A 20,164-nucleotide genomic window follows, 5' to 3' on the forward strand; every position below is an offset into this window, starting at 1 on the left:
TACAAGTTTAGCCAGAACACAGGAAACATATCAGCCGCACTTGAAACAGTATTTTCCATTTGCTTATTATCAACACTGGCTTTTGGGACAGCAGTGACTGGAGCATCCCCATGATCCATCAAGGTGGTCACAGGGGTCTAAACTTGGTACGAAGTTACTGTTTTCTTTCTGAGGGATTGTAGGAGATGTGTCTTGCAGTATCAACGCACAGAGCAGGCAATCAATAGCTTCTGTTATGACACTGATAAAAAGGGGGTTTGTGATTCAAAGTGAATTGATCTCTGAAGGCTTCTGGCATTCACTCAACACACATGTTAATGAAGTAGAACTCTGAGAAAGGAAGAGTAATGCCCAAACAGAACTGACTCAGGAGCAACAGGTGCTGGACTTTAAATAATATCGCACGAAGAAAAGAGTTCCTAAAATTGCTCTCCTTTCCAGCTGGAGGAACAACCCAAACCAAAGCACGGGAAGCAGGACAGAATCAGTGTTCTTGTGTGTGTGTGTGTGTGTGTGTCTTGTGGAAAGCCATGGCAGACTGACTCATTGAGGTCAGTACAGGAAGGGCGGCCCTGCACTGGAACAATAGCAGGGATTTAAACAAGTCTTACATAACATTGCCAGGCTGCAGGACACGGTCACAAGTGGAGGTGCACGGGTAATCAAAGAATAGAGGGTCCCCTTGTCCTTGTTTGACGGTCTGCAAATGTACAGACATTTGCTTTGCTTTGACCAAATATCGACATATAGGCACGACAGATGCATTCCCATGTTTCTTTCTTGTTTCTTAAAGAATATAATTACCACCCTGCTTCTTGTTGATTTCCTACAGATACACTGTGCAAGCCATCTCCTCTATGGAGAACTCGGTCGAATCCATCTGTTCCGCACCAAGACGATGTACACCGGTGGAAGTAAGTCATCTGCCTACATACCACAACGCAAATAAAGTCAATAAAATATGATGGAACCACATGTGTCAGGTCTGAGCCATGAACACTGAGAGAGGTGATGATATAGCAACCTGGCAAGATGCATTCACAGCTGAACGATACACCTGTTGAGACATTGAGAGTTTTATGAATCTATAAAAACAGTAATGGGTATGTAACAGTTTAACACCTGTGCAAAGGGCAGACACCTGTCATCAAACCGACAACTGGAACTGAATGAGAGACATCAGGTGCTGCTCCACAAACTAAACGGGTTTCTGCCCTTGAAACAGTTTATCTGCAAGTCCATGTGCCTACAGACCCGCTTGAGCCAGACAGCTGGACAGCCAGATAAGTGTGTGTGTCGTTCTGCAGCTCAAGTGCGCAGCTCTGAACTACTGCACTGAACAAACTACAACATAGTGCCTGAACATCAGGACTCCTTTAATAACCTTGACCCGGTCTTGTGAATTTACAGTGCAGGTGAACTGCTGAATGGGTGGTTTCATTACGTCACAGGGATGGACTTCAGTAGTGCTGTTACATGGTGATGAGGCATTTTAAAGAAAAGAAAAATGAGCTTTTTTTTAGCTATTAGTGTCTTTTTAGAGAGTTTGTTCATCACTTTATCGTTACTCCAGTTCTGAGGTCTCTACCCCGGCATCCTGTCAGTCAGAGAATTGATTTAAAGATACTGCTCTTGGTTAAAAGGCACTGAATGATTTATTTGTGATCGTCTGCTACATTATGAACCATCCAGACCTCTCAGGTCGTCTGGTCTGCTCACTGTCCCCAGAGTCAAAACATGGAGAGCAGCGTTCACTTTTTATGCATCACATATTTGGGACAAACTCCAGGAAAACTGCAGGTCAGCTGCAACTCTCACTTCTTTTAAATCAAAGCAGAAGCCTTTTCTGTTTGCTGCTGCTTTTTATGAAATATTTTTTTGACACTGCACTTTTATTCTTGTACTTTATACCCGTCTTATTCCATTTGAGCTTTTTGGTGACTTCTTTTAAATTGTATTTAAACGTGCTTTTATAATGTGTGTTCTTTGTCTCAATGCTTTTACTGTTCTATACAAAGCACTTTGAATTGCCTTGTTGCTGAAACGAGCAGTCTAAATAAACTTGCCGTACAGGTTTTGTCACCTTTTAACAATGCACCTGCACCTGTGCCATCAGGGAAATAGACTTTTCAATTCCTGGCACGTTTTAAAACACCGGACAAATTGTACAGTGCGCACCAGCCCACATGCACACGGAGTGCATGGATGTCAAGTTAAATAAATCAAACGCTATTAATGAAGCGGTAAGAAATACCAGAGGAGGCCGTCTCTCTGATGACTCCGTATTAGTTCCTTGCCAACGCCAAAAAGCGCGCACACACACGCAACTCAGCAGTGCGCCTGTGCTGCGTGGGATGGCTGAAGAAGACTTCACACTCCGTCCCCACTGAGGCAGACACGTCTGTTGAAGTAGCCGGGTCTGGGTTTTTTGGACGCAGGGACGACGTCCAGAATCCTGCCCGGATTTTTGTAGGACGAAATGCCGGAGTCCTGAGCCGACACTGTCGCTGCGTGTTGCGTTGTCGGTGTACAGTAATGAGCGGAAGACGGCTCGATCTACTTTGCTGTGAATAATGTCTGGAGGTGCCAAGTCCGTGTGCAGATCTTCTGACTGGGAAAGTTATTTGTCGGTTGTTTGGATCTGAGACAAGATGCATCTGTTTCGGAGTCACATTTACCAAGTGTTCCCGGACCGCGCCTCAGTGGACACACCGACCATACGAGGCATCAGCTGGGTATGCTGCTTTCAGGTTTACTTTAGAGAAATAACTGCGGAGTAGTTCATGGATGACTGACGAGCATTCGTTTACTGCAAAGTGGCACAGAAAGATGCCCAGGAGATTAGAGAGTGGCGATAATAGTCCACCACTATTTTGATCATCTTCCTCATCATCACCATAATGTCTGTTGATTACTCTGTAAATGTCTGGAAGTAGTCCCTGCCGGAGAAGCAGATTCTAAAAATGTACAAATTGGCGTATATAGAATGTCTGACACATGGTTTTATAGACTGAAAACGTTATTTGTGTTTAAGTGACAGCCACCTTCCAGCATAGGAGGACATTGCATCCATACATTTTGTGCTGAAACTCAAAGTGAGAGTTGCATGAGATGTGGAGAAAGGGATTGTTAGAGAGCAGGGGAAAGTTGTTTGTGAAAATGGGGTTCATTCAACCTCACTTCCTCTCACCAGGGTCCCCAAAATAGCAGCTGGCAGATATTTGAAGAACTGAAGCACATCTCTCTGTTGTTTTAGCAGATTGTGGTGGTGGAATTCAGCAAGGCAACAAAGCAGCACAAAGTCTTTCTTTTGTCAAACTCAGGTTATAAATAGAGTATTGTTTATTGTTCACCTTCACCTCAACATCCCCGCTAAGTTTACAGAGTAAGAATGCACAAAGGGGAGGTTTTGTCTCCAGGTCACAGGAAGACACAGAACAGTGGTGAGGCTCTAAATTTACTTGACTTTTACGTCAAAGGCGATTGTAAATCTCAAAAGACTGCACTCTGAACTTCCTGCTGACCAGCCAAATAGCAATGGAACATTTTTCATAAAGCATCTCAAAAGGTGAAACTACAGTTAGACTTTACAATTATATTACATTGTAAATAACTGACGCATGTGTTTTGGATCTGATATGCCAGTTTGACAACCTGATTTTAATAATCGCTCAATGTAAAAAGCTACACATATTCTCACATGTTCAACTTGCACCAAGTGACTTTGTGTTTACTCCGGTTATCTCATACATTACACATAAGTACTTCCACAAAGATGTCCTCGCCAGGCCACTAACAAGATTCACACAAAAGTGTAACGTTTAAGTTGAGAGCAAACTGACAAACACCCTAATTACAAAATAATGGAATGCACTGACTCGATATTATACACATGATCTATTCTCTGAACAATGTTATACTGTACTGGCACAAACGTAGTGGCATCTACCTCAATAACAACATTCTTTCATCATTGCATGTTACATCTTAGGCTTGATATTAATCAAAGCTGCAGAGAGTAATACTTTTCCCAAAATGGTGACTAGTTTCTCTATTCATTTAGGCATGATATCAATAATAAGCACTATTTAACTTGCACTGATGCATTTGCCAATTCTTTATCTGAGCTAATGCAGAAAAATTCCTTCAGAGGCATAACCGAGTTCTATTTGCTGTCATCATTAGGAGATGCCAGGGCGTCGTCTCCCTGTCCTTATCACTCTTTCATACCAGGGCTAAGACATGGAGGCAAAGAAGAACAAAATACCTCACATTCATAAAAGCTGTTAATGGCGTATGCCTGTCTGCAGACCTGGAAGAACACCGTTTTTCACACGTTTTTGTCAGGGGGGGGGGGGGGGGCACGTGTCCATATTGTTGTGTCATAAATGTTACAAATATGCTGTGGTTTATGGACTCACATTCAGTCAAATGTACTTTGATTGACTGCCATGTCAAGCGATTATACCTGGCAAATTTTTAAATTGTGTGATGTTCTAGTTTTGCAGTAGTTGTTGCCATGTGTGTGATGTTACTTCGGCCTAAGTTGTAAAGTTATTTCCTCTTTGTGGCTTGCTTTTTAAATTTTTTTTTATGATCCTTTTCTAGCCAACTTCTACCTGTATTCCAAAGGCAATTGCTTTCAATGAATTTAAGTCAGACTTATGAAGAACTTTTACAAACCATTAATTAAGATTGAATATTTTTATCCAGATCTGGTAGCTCGTGGGTATTTAGTGTCATGTCTGGACCCTTACAAAATGAAGGGAAACTGATTTTATAAGCACTACATTTCACTTTTGTCTCATCATTGGGTTGCATCATGTTGCAAGGACAACTATTTAGTTAATAAGATGGGTACCTTTGTAATACGTGACTTTATTTCTATGTGCTGTATTGATTGCATTGCATGTGCAGCTTGCAAAATGTAAAATGTGTCAGGTTTGTATGCGCTGTTAATTTGGGTATCTGACGTTAGTCCAAGTTTACCACGTTGCTGCTTTCATTTTTGTTAATCCTCTCAGAAAGATGTGTTAGATCTTGAAAAAGGCATCTTGTCTGACAAGCCAACAGTTCACGTTAGCAGTTAAATTAGCCATTTTTTCCTGGAGAACCACTCCACGTTATATGCGATTATTTTTTAACAGCGGTTCGGTTTATAACAATATCCCGTGGCTAGTGGTCACCGAGGTGTTAAATCATAACTTTATCTTTAATAAGCAGACTTTTTAAATTGTGCTGTAGAAGATAATCCAAATTGTTCGTGTTACTTCTGCAGACTATATGACGACAGCAGGATTTGGCAAACAGCCAATCAAATTGCAGCGGGGAAACAGGCAATCAGCTACATCTGGGACCAAATTTCTGCCATCCGCTTTAGTTGCCAACGACTTTGGGCATGCACAGTGGTTTTCCCACACTGGGGGCACTTGACATTGCGGTCAAGGGGTTATCTGGGCTATCCACCCACAGTGGTCTGTTTTGGTCTTTTATAGTTTATACAGGATGAGCTTACATTTTGTTGCTACCGAGATGGGTTTGCTTTTTGAAGGCATACATAGCAAATGGCACCCTTTTTACATTATGGTGTGTTCTATTTTGAACGCAGGTGTATCTCCAAGTTGGCAATCTGAATCACTCGCAAGGGCTTGTCCCCTCTATGGACTTCCAAACCCTCAGGCCCTGTAGTGCAACCCCACTGCCTGCACTATATATTTCTGTCGCTAGGCAGAAAATGAGGGCTGACCTGGCTTTTGTGCAGAGAGTAAGGTCTCCAAAAATAAGAAATGATTACATTTGTTGATATGTTTCAGCCACTGCAGTGCATTATCTCTAATGGTTGGGATATTCAAAAGCCTTTTAGAAAAAAAGTAAAAAAACGCGTGGCAACAGGCTTTGTACTTTCCTTTGCTGATGTCTGTGTACTCTTACCTCCCACACACTTGACACCCACCCACACCTCATTGGAGACGATGGTAACAAAGCCAGGTTTGCTGTAATGCATTTGTGTTGACCTTCATCCCAATGAAAAGAAAATAATTATTCTTTCTATCTGGCCAGTCCAGCTTGGTTAATCTGTTTATTTGGTGAAACCGCAGCAAGATTATCATCAACGGCCGGTCCAGCTAGTTCCTGTGGAATGCCGTTCCAAAGCAAGTTATCTGCTTTATTTCAGAGGCTAAGAGGTGATAACGTCTCTCTCTCTCTTCCTGTTTCTCTTAGACTCCGCTGCCGGAGGCCCTGAATTCAAAGGACACTATGAAGCAGGTGTGTATTGGTACACTACCTCCCCACAGCAGAAATAAATCAATGCTCTCACTGATGTTTTTAAACTCATGCTGAAGATGTGACGGTATGCATGAAGCGTGATTTTAAATTTCAGAGCTTAAACAAGCATGTATTGCCTCCTGCAACGTAACTGAAAATAGACCATTTTATAGAATTAGCTGATCAGCATATTTGACACTGGTTGGCACAGCCCTTCAATGTGACTCTAATCAGCAGCCTGGATGTCCCTCTCTCCTCGTGGCTCTATGACCTCGGCTATCATCCAGAGTTGCAGTGCTTGCATCCTCTCAAGCTGCTGAACCTGTTCTTTTGTTGTTATAATGTCCTGCATTACTACTCAAGCGAGTCTTAAAAAACACATTCCTAGCAGGGCAGGCAGTCACAAGGAGTCTAAAGGGCACTCCAGGGCCCACAGCTAACTGAGCCCTACCCAGCCCAGGCCCCTCACACTCCCTTATCTCAGGTTCTTTAACAACATGCCAAGGAGAGAACTTGTAAAAACACTCATACAGGGTTTGAAATGAAGTGAATCCTGTTTGGGTTCCACCAGACGGATGAAGTAAAAAGAGAGAGAGAGAGAGAGAGTGAGAGAGCGAGAGAGCGAGAGAGCGAGAGCGCGAGAGAGAATCTTTCAACCCCAAAAGAATCAATCCCTGTGCATTTTCTTTTGTGCTAGAGCGAGACGATAGAGAAAATAGAGTCATCGTGTCTGCAGGAGGCAGGTGTTGCTAACCGTTTGTAACTTTGTTTGGTTGCTTAGCAAATGTTGGCTCCAGATTCTGAGTCACGAATGAGAATCATACATTCTGATAACTCCATACAAGACGGATTGTTTTTAATAGCCTGTGTTTGAACTCACTGGAGGTGGAATCCACCAAATGTGATCATTAGCTTAACGGCAGACACACATTTTTCACATGTGGAACAAAAGTTCCAGTTGAATTTTTCTCAGCAAAAACTTTACACATAGCTTTTACTTGCCTTTGACTGAGGTGGTACTGTTCTGAAGGTGCAGGACTTTGTAGCTTGGATAGGTTTCGCAAAGTTATATAATGTGTTTGACTTCTTCAGGCAACTTTCCCATACTCATCTAGTGTAGGTCAGAGGTGGAAGTTCACATAAGCTACAGCTACAAGTTGAAAGATCTGATGCTGAACAACCTAAATCAAAAGGTCAGGAAGAACCCATATATACATGTATTGCAGGATAGAAACGTTGCCTCTTGATGTGTGGTTTTGTATTTTTCTCACTCAGAGAGAAAGGAAACGTCAGGTACAGTCCATAAAGCTCTTTGTCAACTCGTACAGTGTTCATCTGTAGCCGCTTCTCACACAACACAGCCCACCAGGGTCGCTGAGAGTAAGAAACAGAGAAATGTCTCGCCTACAGAGGAGAGACAGTGGAGAACTGTACTCATCATCATTCCACCCCACAAGATGCATGCATGAAACCAAATCACGTACTACAGACTTCAAAAGACGATGACTAACACTGTCAGCCAGGACCAGGATGAAATTAAAGAAAATACACAGAATAGATCATGTGATTGTGCTGGGATACTACTACTTTCTGGCATCCTAATGATTGCGTTCACAAAACGTTGAACCCTGTTAGGTCACCTACTCGGTCATATTGTGCACCTATTTTTATATGCAAAACAAAAATCAATTTCTGTGTATTTATATATCAAAATCCAATCATCTATTTTTCCTGTGTAACAAAATATGACACATTGCAATCTAGTGCCAACCAATGATGTCATGACATCCAACCATCAATCAATCTGCAACTTTTAGTGACAAGTGAGGTGTTGGTGGAGCACAGTCTTCTGCAGCTCTGTACGGTGAAAACTCTGAGCATGCCCACCTTTAACGATCCAATCAAATGCAAAGGATTTCATTTAAATCCCTATTATAACTAAAATATTCCGTTTCACTGGGAAATACTCGCTGTACAGATGCTAAAGACATTCTGCCTTAAAGTCCAAGTAAAACAGAAGTTACTTTTTAAATACAGGCTCCTGACTGTAAAATGGCCTCAACAGCACAATCAACCCGAATCATAAAATGGGTAATGACTGCCTGTCCAAACCTTACAGATGGCCCATACATCAGTGTTGGTCACTGCACACTGCTACACACACACAGTGTGTATTGTACCTGGGAAAGGTGTTTGCTCTGTAATTCGACTCACTTGGAACAGTTACCTACTGGCTATGGTTCCTATAACATGATTAGGTGGCCTACATTCAGACAATAAACAACACACTGTTCAATGCAGACAGCCAGAGCTGGAATGAATCACAGTAATAGAAAATGTTTCTGCATGGTTTCATGATGGTCAGATAGCAGCGGGATCTAGGATCCCCTTAGTGAAATATGGCTTTTGATATTGTTTTTATAGGGACTGGATTAGGTCATGGAAAATGGCCTCATCAAGAAAATGACTTTTGGCGCTGACATGCCTGAGAATGTGAGTCCCAGGGGAAAATGGGCCCCTGGGAAAAGTGGTGACCTCTCGACAACACAACTCCAGAGGGGCACAGCAGACGCTTTGGGGGCACATTTGGGCTACTCTGTTGATGTCAGGTCTGGGAACAGGGTTGATAGGTTGCAGTTTGTGCTGTACAGCAGTCCTGCATGAACGTCGATCTAACAAGCACGTGTCATAGCCCCCAAAGTGCAAAGATTGTGTTGACATCAATGCAACGGGTCAGTAGATACATCGCGACTCCACTTAAAAGAGAGTACACCGATATAGGAAATGGTCATTGTGGGGTTCTGTGTGCATCTCTAGACGACCACCCTGGACAAATAGCAGTGCCTTGAGGAAAATCCAAAGAACAAACAAGCAGCCATCTCAGTCACTCGTGGAGTCACAAGACTTCGTGCAGGGTATGTGAGAGAGTACATTTAATAGGGAGGAGCACAATAAAGATGTATACTCCAGTCATTCATAAAGACAGTGAATATTGTTAAGGGCTTTGTTAGATCCAATTTGTTTTTGAAATGGAAGCAGAGTGTATCGTGTAACGCGTTAAAAGGCCTGAAATGGGACAGTTGCATTACAGGCAAAAAACAAAGCCCATTCTTGTTACATAAGCCTTGCTTCTGCATCAGTGGTTTTGCACCCATGTCTGCAGTTTTTTTGTGTGGGTGGGGGGTTTAGACATGAACCAAGTGAGTTGTCTGTATGTGTGTCAGGGGGTGTGAGAAAGGGGAGCGGAAAGGTTTGAGAAAGGTTCAAAGGAAATAGACTGAGGGTGGTCAGAAAGTGAAAGTTTGTTGTCGCTGCGTGCCGCCCAGAGAGTGAGTTGTCGAGGCAGGGAGGGAGCTCGGCTTGTGGGAGAGTTTAACATCGCCATTTTTAACACATTCTCGCCTCCCTGCAACTCACAAACGCACCACATTACACTACAACGCCCACATAAATCTCCACATTGATGACGTGGTTCCCATCACAAGATCTTCACACTGAGGGGAAATGCAGAAACACTTGTCTGTCACTTATACATGCAACAAAACCGCTCGTGTTATTATCCTTCTTCTTTATGTACACCCCCCCGCTCGCTCTTTCGCACTCCGTTTCATCACATGACAAAAGGCAACACAACTCACATAAATAGTTAGGACAGAAAGACACAATAGTTTAACTGCTTTCTTTATGTCATGTTTGTTAAGTTTCTTTCAGATCGTGTGGTAAAGGCAGCGAGAGCGGTGTACAGTGTCATGATGGAGGGGAACCCAGGTCTGATCAGAGACAGAAAGCATCACCTCAAAACATACAGGTACCCACATTTTCTGCCATGTTAAAAAAAGAATCTCTGCAAAATACATGCTGATTCAAATGTTCAATTTCTCTCACAGACAATGTTGTTCTGGAAAGGAACTTGTTGATTGGCTGATGAAACAAAATGAATGCCTGCAATCAAGAAGTCAAGCAGTTGGAATGTGGCAGGTCTTGGTGGACGAAGGAATCCTTGTTCATGGTAAGAACTAAAGAGCTGAAGTTTGCAGAATTGTGTCTCAAGAATAATTATAAATCCATCTTCGCTTGGATGTGCTTCAAATACTACCAACCAATGACCGGCAACCACAATTAGGAGAAATTACCATATATGTTGGGCGAGCTCAATGATTTAGAAGTATGTATTTTTTAGACGGTCAAGTCTCAGGCTGCACTTAAGAATTCCCCAGAAGTGCTTGAGTAGCTTGAAATCTGTTCACTGAGCCTGCCAGGGCATATGTTTCACAATGTGTTCCCACTCAGTCAAACGCTTTTGCTCTTTGGACAAGTCACTGTCTTCCTGGAAGAGACCACTCCAATCAGGATGTAAAGGCTTCATCATCAAATGAAGGGGATCACTCTGAATAAATGAATCTTCTTTCCATGTATCTTGTCATTCAGGAGTTTTGTAAAGTCACTGCACCACAACTTTTTCTCCTGAAGTTCAAAATATATTAATTATTCCCTTTTCTAAATCTCATTTTCATGTGATCACCATTTTTCTAAAAGGTCTCGTTACATTATTGATGTTTTCCCTCCTCTGTGATCTCCCTCAATCAAGTGAAACACGAGTTGAACTTCCATGACAAGGACACCCAGTTCTACCGCTTCCAGGACTCGGAGTTTGGCCTGAACCACATAACAAACGAGAAGGACTCAGAGGACGAGCTGCAGGAGAGTCTGTCGCTGTTGTCTCAGCTGGGTCCCGATGCTCTGCTCACTATGATTCTACGCAAATGGTCAGCATGTTGAGGCTTTACACAACTAATAATGACAATGATTAGATCATGAACTAATGATGAAGTCCCTTTCATAGTGGTCATATACAACAGTCCATCTTGCATTTTTCAACAAAGTTTTTAAAGTGCATCTGTGGTTGATTACACCTGACGTCTGTGTTCAGCCCCAGTCAGAGGAGTGCTGAGGACCTGGAGGTCATCTATGAGGAGCTGCTCCATGTCAAGGCTGCAGCTCATCTCTCCACCTCTGTGAGTCACTTCTACTGCTTGCTCTTGACATCTGTGTCCGTATGATTAAAGCCACTGTATGCAGTTTTTGTGCATAAAAAAAAAGTGACCCTTCACTAAGCCCCGCCATAACTATCGGACCCTGGTTGGAGCTGGCCGATGCTACGCTATGATTGGCCAGTCTGTGTTTGAGGGCCATAATTTAGCAAAGGGCCAATTACACTGCACTTCAGAGGCTTTACTTTGATGGTAATTTAATTGCATACAAGTTTAAGGCTAGAATTCTTGCATAAACAAAATCAACCATAAAACACTTGCCATTGTTAGAAAATGCAAAAGAAACAGTTTGCCCCATAATGTTTCTACCTTGTTTGTTCATTTGCGATAATGGAAGTTGCCACACATCCAGTGTTCTTCTGAGTCCTAAACTGCTTTGACCAAGGAACCATTAGGAGTAATCCACACAGTTCAGTCTAATCTCTCAGCCTGTTGTGCTTGTAGGTGCGTAAGGAGCTGGCAGCAGTGCTGGTCTTTGAATCACATGCCAAGGCCGGAACAGTCTGTGAGTGCTCCGGCTACAGCCTTGCTACATGCACACGCAGACACAATTTCACCATGTATTGAATCACACCACAGTGCACTTATGTGCACAAATGGCCTCTTAGCATTCACTTCTGTACAACACACCTTTCAGCTGTGTTATCTGTATCATATTTAAACAGCCTCCCGTCACAATTGATTCATTACTTCAGTGGAGACAATCAGGTCATCACGAGTCTTTTTTACTCTTCTCTCACTCTGCCCGTCTAGTCATGCGTACATAATGAAGCCCATTGTAAACCACGTGTGTAAAGGACCAACGTTAGTGCTGACTGTCTTTTTGTGATGCAGTGTTCAGTCAGGGGGACAAAGGCACTTCTTGGTACATCATCTGGAAAGGCTCTGTAAATGTGATCACACATGGGAAGGTAAATCCATTTACTCTTTCTGCCGTACGAAGAAATATCTGAATTGGCATTCATGAAATGACCGTTTGCCTTGGAATTGTCTGTTAGTGTAATGTAATGTTGAAAGTGCTGTGTGCATGCAGGGCCTGGTAACGACGCTACACGAGGGTGAGGACTTTGGGCAGCTAGCGTTGCTGAATGATGCCCCTCGTGCTGCCACCATCATCTTGAGAGAAGACAACTGCCATTTCCTCCGTGTTGATAAACAGGACTTCATACGCATCCTTAAGGTGTGTCCGAGTAACTAATTACTATGCTTAAACAACGTCAAAAAGTTGTTCCGCGTCCACCACAAATTCAGATCCACAGATATATGAAATAAGTATTTGATGGTGCTTTCATCCATGTGTCTTGTTCTTGTGCGTCAGGATGTGGAAGCTAATACAGTGAGACTTGAAGAGCATGGGAAAACTGTACTGGTGTTGGAGAAGAGAACCGACTGGGCTGAGCAGGGAGGGGCAGGAAACAGCAAGTGAGAAACTCTCACACACTCTATAGGTTTACGATCATGAAGACACACCTGGGCACACACAGTCTACCTGGGCGTGGGCAGATACTGTATCACGCCAATAACACAATTGCTGCCATTCGTCATCATAACAAGCGTACAGATCTTTTTGTCAAACGCAGTTAAGGTCTCATTAAACGGCTGTTATCTGAAAAGCCCGGGGAAAAAAAATGGACTTCAACCCTGCAATGTGTAATGACTTGTTATCAGTCTTGAAAGTGTTTTAGCAAACATAAAACAGTGAATTAGCATGATGTTGACCTCCCCTACTTGCACACCTTCAACTACCTTCTTGTAGCCTGTGGTGTGGCAACAAAACTTGACAATGATTGAAGCTTAATCTAGTTCTGAAAAAAAGACAGCAGTCAAAATAACCATTTCAAGCACGGTTTCAAACCGTTTCATTTGAATTACTAAAACTACTATCTGCTGGTCCTACTAAAGGAAAGCCTGAACAGACCATGAGAGAGGGCAGCACAGGGTGGCACCAAAGACAGATGGTAAAAGAATAATCACTGCAACCAAATACATCACTCATCCAACCTAAGGAGGCCACACCCAAACGACCACACACACCACTCTAATGCCACACACCACTCGAATGCAAGTCCAGGCACCACATGAAACCATCCCTAGTGCACCCACTGGCTGCCAATATGACACCCTGCACTGCACAGGACAGCACTAGTTTGTTTAAAATATTTAAAAAATAACAAACAAATAAAACCTAAAAGATAATAATCAGCTCTTGACTGGACTTAAAGAGACAAAGACTCATCAATGTAAAAATCATTTAAGTCTCACATCCTTTTGATTTATAGATATTTATCAATAAATATGAGATATTTAAATTCACCCAACCCGGGCAGCCATAGTGTCCTACACCAACGATCAACTAGAATTTAGTATGTACAGTCAAAACCTTTATGAAATATTATCAGCAGAAAATACATTCGTATTTCACTTAATCTGGGCAGATTACCATTTTAAAACAACACCCAATATTATAGTCAATAAGACATGTTGGCAGACTGACCTACGGTACTTGGAATTACCACAACTGTATATTTGAGTGGGGAGGGGGGGGGGACCAAATCAGCTTTCCTACAGAAATATAAATTTACGATCAAACTTATATGGCACTTTAAAATCGCTGCGTGTCTCTAACCATAGATTTCAGTATGTGCTTCAAACAAGAGGTGAAAGACAAAGAGGCCTACCACACTTTTTACCTGAGCACCTCCGACTGACACACCTGTTCCTACTTCCCCATCTGTCATCCCTTAATCAACTCGATATCCTGGATCCTAATATCCCACGACTATCGCATGCTCTTGTTCGCCACCAAACAACCAAGATGTATGATGTATGATGTATGTATGTATGTCTGAGGAGCCCTACATTTTTTGGACCTGATGCCAAGAGGCAAGAAGTCCTCAAACTTAGTTATGACGTAGATACAGTATGTGCTGGAAGGCAATGCCTTTTCAGTTCAACAACAAAACATATGCATTCATATGCGTTTTTCTGGTTCTTCTTTGGGGTGGGGGGGGGGGGTATTAACATTATCAGGCACTAATTACACAACAAACACAACTAAGAAGTAGAACGCATGCATGCAGAGCAATGCAAAGAAAATATTAACATTTAAAAAAATACTCTTTCTCCCTTCTGTCATGCTTTGTGCAGGTACACAGTGATGTCAGGAACACCTGAGAAAATCCTAGAACACTTATTGGAAACAGTAAGGTTGGACTCCAATGGAAACGACTCAATAGGTGGGACCCTGCAAGCACCTTCTTGCCTTTTTCCCTGTTTTCTTGAGTGACGTGGTCAGCTACTTAGTTTAACCAAAAATATTGTTTTCCAAGCACTGGTCAGTTTTGATATTTGGGGTAATTTAGCTTCCATAACTTGTCTTCTTTCAGACAAGTGGAAAGAAAACATCCAAAATACACATTTAGGTGTGTTCGGTGTTTTATTACTTTGTCTATTTGTGTTTGTAGAAAAGTTGGCATTAGATTTCAGACATTTTAGAAAACTGTCTTCATTTAAGTCATCCACTGGGGAAGTTTCATGGTGATATCTATAAGTTACATAGTTTTACCCCATTCACCTGTCGTGTCTTGCAAAATGTATGTCATTTTGCAAGACATTTCTTTAAAATTTGTTTTTTTTATCGAACATTTTATTCCAAAAACATGGTTATGATATGGTCTGTTGACAGTATTTTCTGATTTCCAAGAGATATCCAAAATTCCCTCTGTAAAATCCTTTGACTCGAATATGTCAACGAAATGATACAATCATTTTGAACTTGGCTTTATTCAATGCAACACAGCACATATCTGTTAAGATACCTTATGTGCAAATGTAATCATCAAATGTCAGAAAACTTGTAATACAAAAAGCAATTGCCTTTATGAAATGAATCAACTGGGGAAGTTACTTTATGATATCTGTTGTTTCATTTCTTTCACCCTATTCAACTGTTGTGTCTCCCCTTAAACTTGTGTTGTTGTGATATTTGTCTCCCTCCAGATCCCTGTGTGAGCGACTTTCTGGTCACTCACAAAGTCTTCATGCCCACCAGCCAGCTGTGTACCGCACTACAGCACCAATATCCTGTGATTGTCAATACTAATACGCAGTGATGGTGATGCTGATGATGATATCATGTGTACTGCCACTGCTGCTGCTGTTCATGATTATGATGCCAGCAGATTAAACAAACAGAGCATTTAGATACCATAAGTAAATATCAAGTATACATTTAAGATGTTCTGCTTAATTACAGCGTCTCTTAATTGTTTCCGATTTTTTGTCTGTAAAGCTTGTCATGATATGCCCCTTAACCGTCGTTGCACCTATCAGGCGGAGCTCTCCGATGGTTCAGATCAGGAGAAGGCTTCCTACATTCTCACTACCAAGCAGAAGGTAGTGAAGCTGATTGGCCAGTGGGTGGCGCTGTATGGCCTTCTGCTGAAAGAAGACCCTATTGCTTTGGACTCTCTGGAGGTTGGGATTGCATTTATCCTTTTGTTTAATGATTACATCACATTTTAAGAATATAGATTATATGTATTATAATGATGTTTCTGTTTGTTTTGTTTGGGCTTAAACAGGTGTTGAAGAAGGAGGTGGCAGGAGATTTCCGTCTGTTCAGCATGCTGAAAGAACAATTCAGGGAAAGGAGGAGAACAAAAGTGTAAATTGTCTATATTCTCTCATAACATCTATTTCTGAGACATTTCCCAAATCATAACTTTTGCAGCATGAGATCCAAAACTGTTTTTCATCTTTTATTTTACAGATTGGAGAATGGATATCAGTCACTGAGCAGGGTAAGCATCTGGTCTTTTTGCACATGACTTTTATTTTAAGGATTTTAACACCAGGGATACATTTTCATGAGAAAACGAAATGTCATGCTGCTGTCATTTGTCAGTTTAATGTCACCGAATTGCTGAGTCACTCTGATGCTCTCGACAGAATCAGCAATTTGATTGGTTTTCAAACTGTGAGGAGCCAGTGGGGAGGTTACAGCCAATCAGAGCTCAAGATAAAGGCGAGTAAGACTCTAAAACAAATCAAACACTCAAATCAGTGACGTGATCCATGAACTGAACTTGTTTTTCTCTATGTATCACGACAACATGTTGCAATACATGTAGAGTTACCTCACATTGTATCTGTTGTTCATGATAACACGTCATTACTCACGTCATCAATGATCAAATCAGCATATTTTGACATTTTGTCTCTCTCTCGCTGCAGTGCTGTATGAGATCTACGGGCCAGACAACAAACCTCTCACTCTGATGCTCCCAGTGAACACATCTGTAAAGGATGTGATGTCAGCTATAGTCAAACCTGGTGGAGATCACATCCTGGTCAAAATGAACTCCACGGGAGGTGGGACTAGATGAATGACATCGTTCCCTTTTTTTCAAATGTGCATCGATGTTTTTTATTTAAATAGTCAGTTTATGCTAAATTTAAAAAAGCACTCAGAGCTGATATTAATGTGATTTTCTACTGTTCTTTGTCAGTTCATTATGCTGAAAATGAGTATTTGATTCATTAAATGCACACAGAAAGAGCTCAGGTGAAGCTGGATGCGACTGCAGTCTACACGGCTCTGGGACTCAACGAGAGACTGTTCGTCTGCACAAGCAGCCAAGTGGAGCAACTGGTGAGCAATAGATGCCCGCCATACTGTTTTCTTTTTTAAATATGTGATGGTTGGTATACGTACAGTTACGTTTGACATGGTGGTTTCATTCAAAGCAGTTTACCATCGAAGGTGCACACCACCACAATCTGTTATCCTCTCATTTCCTCTCTCTCTCGGTCTATTTCTCCCAGATGCCCCTGAAGGAGCAGCAAGGTCCAGAGCGAGGAACAACTGACATCCTCGAACAGATGGGCTCCAAAGATATCGCCAATGAACTCACCAACTATGACTGGGAACTGTTCACTGCCATGCATGAGGTAACTCCAGCAGATATCTCACTACAGCATATAAAGTACTTCCTTATGTATAGAATAACAACTTCCTCATTACAACAAAGGAGCGGGAATCTCTTTGATGAATGTGTCTGAGTCACACCCGTTGGCACTTTGCCATGAGATCATCTGGTACTCCAGTACAACACGTCCTGCGTGCTTCACATGTTTCTGATGCAAGTCATATTCATTAAGTCACCTATAAAAACGTCTGTAATGTGAATAATTGTTTTTATCTTTGCAGGTGGAGCTTGTCTACTACATATTCGGCCGTCATAAATTCCCTGGTGCGATCACAGCGAACCTGGAGCGGTTTGTGCGTCGTTTCAATGAGGTGCAGTACTGGGTGGTGACCGAGCTGTGCCTCTGTGAAGATCTGATGAAACGAGCCATCCTGCTCAAGAAGTTCATAAAGATTGCCGCAGTGTAAGTTAGGGTTAGTTGCATTAAAAGCGTTGCCATGTTTTGATGGAAATGGAGCTCAGTCCACCACTTTGGTCCACACTGAAATGTATGTATTATTTTGTACAAATAGTCATGGTCCTCAGAGGATTAGGCCTACCGACTTTGGTGGGCCCGTTGATTTTTCTTCTAGCGCCACCATGAGGTCGACATGTGTGTTTTTTGAGAGGAATGTCACAACATGGATTGCCCCTAAATTTGGTTCAAACATCCATGCTCACTACGGCAGTGTGTCTATTTACAAATGACTAACCACAGCGATCCAATTTACAATAGGCCTACAATGAGTTTGGTAAAAACGCTGGTTTGCAACGGTGTTTCCTCTCTGTCACAGATTAAAGGAGCAGAAGAATCTCAATTCATTCTTCGCTGTGATGTTCGGTTTGAGCAACAGTGCAGTACACAGGCTTTACAAGACCTGGGAGGTGAGAAACCCCTGAATGAAACCGTCATGATGATACAACAAAGTATCATCATTCACGAAATAACAAACAGTGTTATTGTCTATTCCAGAGAATACCAAGCAAGACAAAAAGAATTTACTGTGCTTATGAGAGGTTGATGGTAAGTTACACCAGATGCTCCCATTCAGTGGATTTTATGAATACTCCAAAATGTACTGTTTAGTACATTCATTCTGTGCACTAACATAATAATGAAGGTGCTCTGTTTATTCTCTGTTCCTTGTAGGATCCCTCACGCAACCACAGGGCCTACAGACTGGCTGTGGCCAAACTCAGTCCACCTTACATCCCCTTCATGCCTCTGCTGCTCAAAGGTGATACAGACCAGCAGTGTCGCCTACACAGCATTAGAATGTCATGTAAATGACTTCACTAACCGCTGATATGTTTTCTGTTTCTATGTCCAGACATGACATTCATCAATGAGGGAAATCCCAGCTATGTAGACAAATTGGTCAATTTTGAGAAAGTGGTAAGACAGAAAAAAACATTTCACAGCTGTGTTATATTCGCCTCACAAATCATGGCATTGCATGCAACTTGAAATGTTTCCTCATCCTTCCACTCTGACAGCGCATGATTGCCAAGACAGTGAAAATTGTACGAGGATGCAGAAGCCAGCCTTATGGTAAGGCATCCAGTTGAGCTTGTCAACTAGCAGACTTATAGCACTGGCATGGGTTTAGGTCAAAAGGTTAAACAGTTGCACATGCAGGTTGAAGTAAATGGATGATTTGGCTGAATGATGCATGAAGTAGGTAAACGTCTCTTTCTCTACTGCAGTGCCATCGTCTCCACAGAGGGGCCTGGCAGATCGGATGTTTCTGGAAGGGCCTGCGACTCGCATATCGACATGTAAGCAACATCTACCACATCATTAACACAGTTATGGTTTGGTTTTGTCTTACTTTTTTAAACACAGTGCCTGTAGCTAATGGTGTGGCTCCATAATCTTGTTACCGTTTTACTTTTTCCCTTGTTCTCGCATTCGTGCTTTTAAATTTTACTGGCTGAAAAAAGAAAAGGAAGATTTGCTGCTACAAACACTTTAAATGTGTGCTGAGTCAAAAGCGATTTCTCCTTCTCCTCCAGACTCCGACCTCGCCTTTCCTCTGCGGAGTCCCAGCAACATCCGACACTACATTCAGAACCTGAAAGTGATCGACAACCAGCGCAAGCTAACACAGCTATCGAGAACAATAGAATGCTAGGGCATCAACCCGCAAATGTACAAAGACTGTAAAGCTGTAGCGCAAAATGTGAACCAGAGAACGGACTACAGCTGGATGAAAAAAAAACATCCACACTCGCCTAAATAAGATGGATGTCTGGAGGTGTCCAGTGCGGTGGATTCACTTTAATTCAAGGAGCTCAGACAGCATCAAGAGCAAAACAAAAGTACCGTCAGCACAGTTAGAACCTCTAATGATGAACCAGAGAATACAATTCTGTGTCCAAAGGGACTTGTGGGATGCTTTGTTTTTATCCAAGAAGCCCTACAGCAGAGCGTGTGCCAGTGGAAACTGACCCCTCACAAAGGCAGTGTTACAACATGTACAGTTAAGCAAAGTATGCCTGTCTTTGGTGTAAAAAAAAAATCATTGATGTGACATTTTGTATCGACCTTTTCAAACTTGACAATGTTAACATTCTTTGTATATTCTGTTGTAATGTTTTGTTAATGCAGTAGCTGACGGGAAGTAAACTTGGAGCAGAGCTGTTGCCCTAGCAACAGAGTGGCAATGAAAAGGTCCATACTGCAGTCTGTGGAAGGGTCCCTTGTGTGGATAAACAAAAAGGCCATAAGAACACACACACAACAGATCTTTGCCATAGATTATCACTTTACCGTAGCTCAGTTTTTTTGTGCACTAGTATTTTCACATTAAAACTAATATATTGTATCAGATCATTCTTTTTTTTAGGGCAATGATACTTTCATACAATGCTGTT

General features: G+C 42.0%; 1 protein-coding gene across 1 annotated transcript; it reads left to right on the forward strand.

Annotated features, from left to right (window-relative positions):
- Positions 1-2,387: 2,387 nt before the first annotated feature.
- rapgef3 (Rap guanine nucleotide exchange factor (GEF) 3) lies at positions 2,388-20,106 on the forward strand. The gene is given in 28 exon segments (XM_079274305.1): positions 2,388-2,642; positions 2,646-2,735; positions 6,223-6,267; positions 9,969-10,075; positions 10,155-10,276; positions 10,856-11,033; positions 11,198-11,282; positions 11,763-11,823; positions 12,153-12,229; positions 12,352-12,498; positions 12,637-12,740; positions 14,466-14,554; positions 15,318-15,403; positions 15,651-15,794; positions 15,902-15,984; positions 16,090-16,120; positions 16,269-16,344; positions 16,554-16,691; positions 16,874-16,971; positions 17,145-17,270; positions 17,530-17,711; positions 18,082-18,172; positions 18,261-18,311; positions 18,438-18,525; positions 18,619-18,683; positions 18,785-18,839; positions 18,995-19,066; positions 19,304-20,106. Coding segments are annotated over 28 exon segments (2,679 nt in total). The 5' UTR covers positions 2,388-2,573; the 3' UTR covers positions 19,423-20,106.
- Positions 20,107-20,164: the final 58 nt, after the last annotated feature.

This window comes from Melanostigma gelatinosum (assembly GCF_949748355.1).
Source record: "Melanostigma gelatinosum genome assembly, chromosome: 8".
Classification (NCBI taxonomy): domain Eukaryota; kingdom Metazoa; phylum Chordata; class Actinopteri; order Perciformes; family Zoarcidae; genus Melanostigma; species Melanostigma gelatinosum.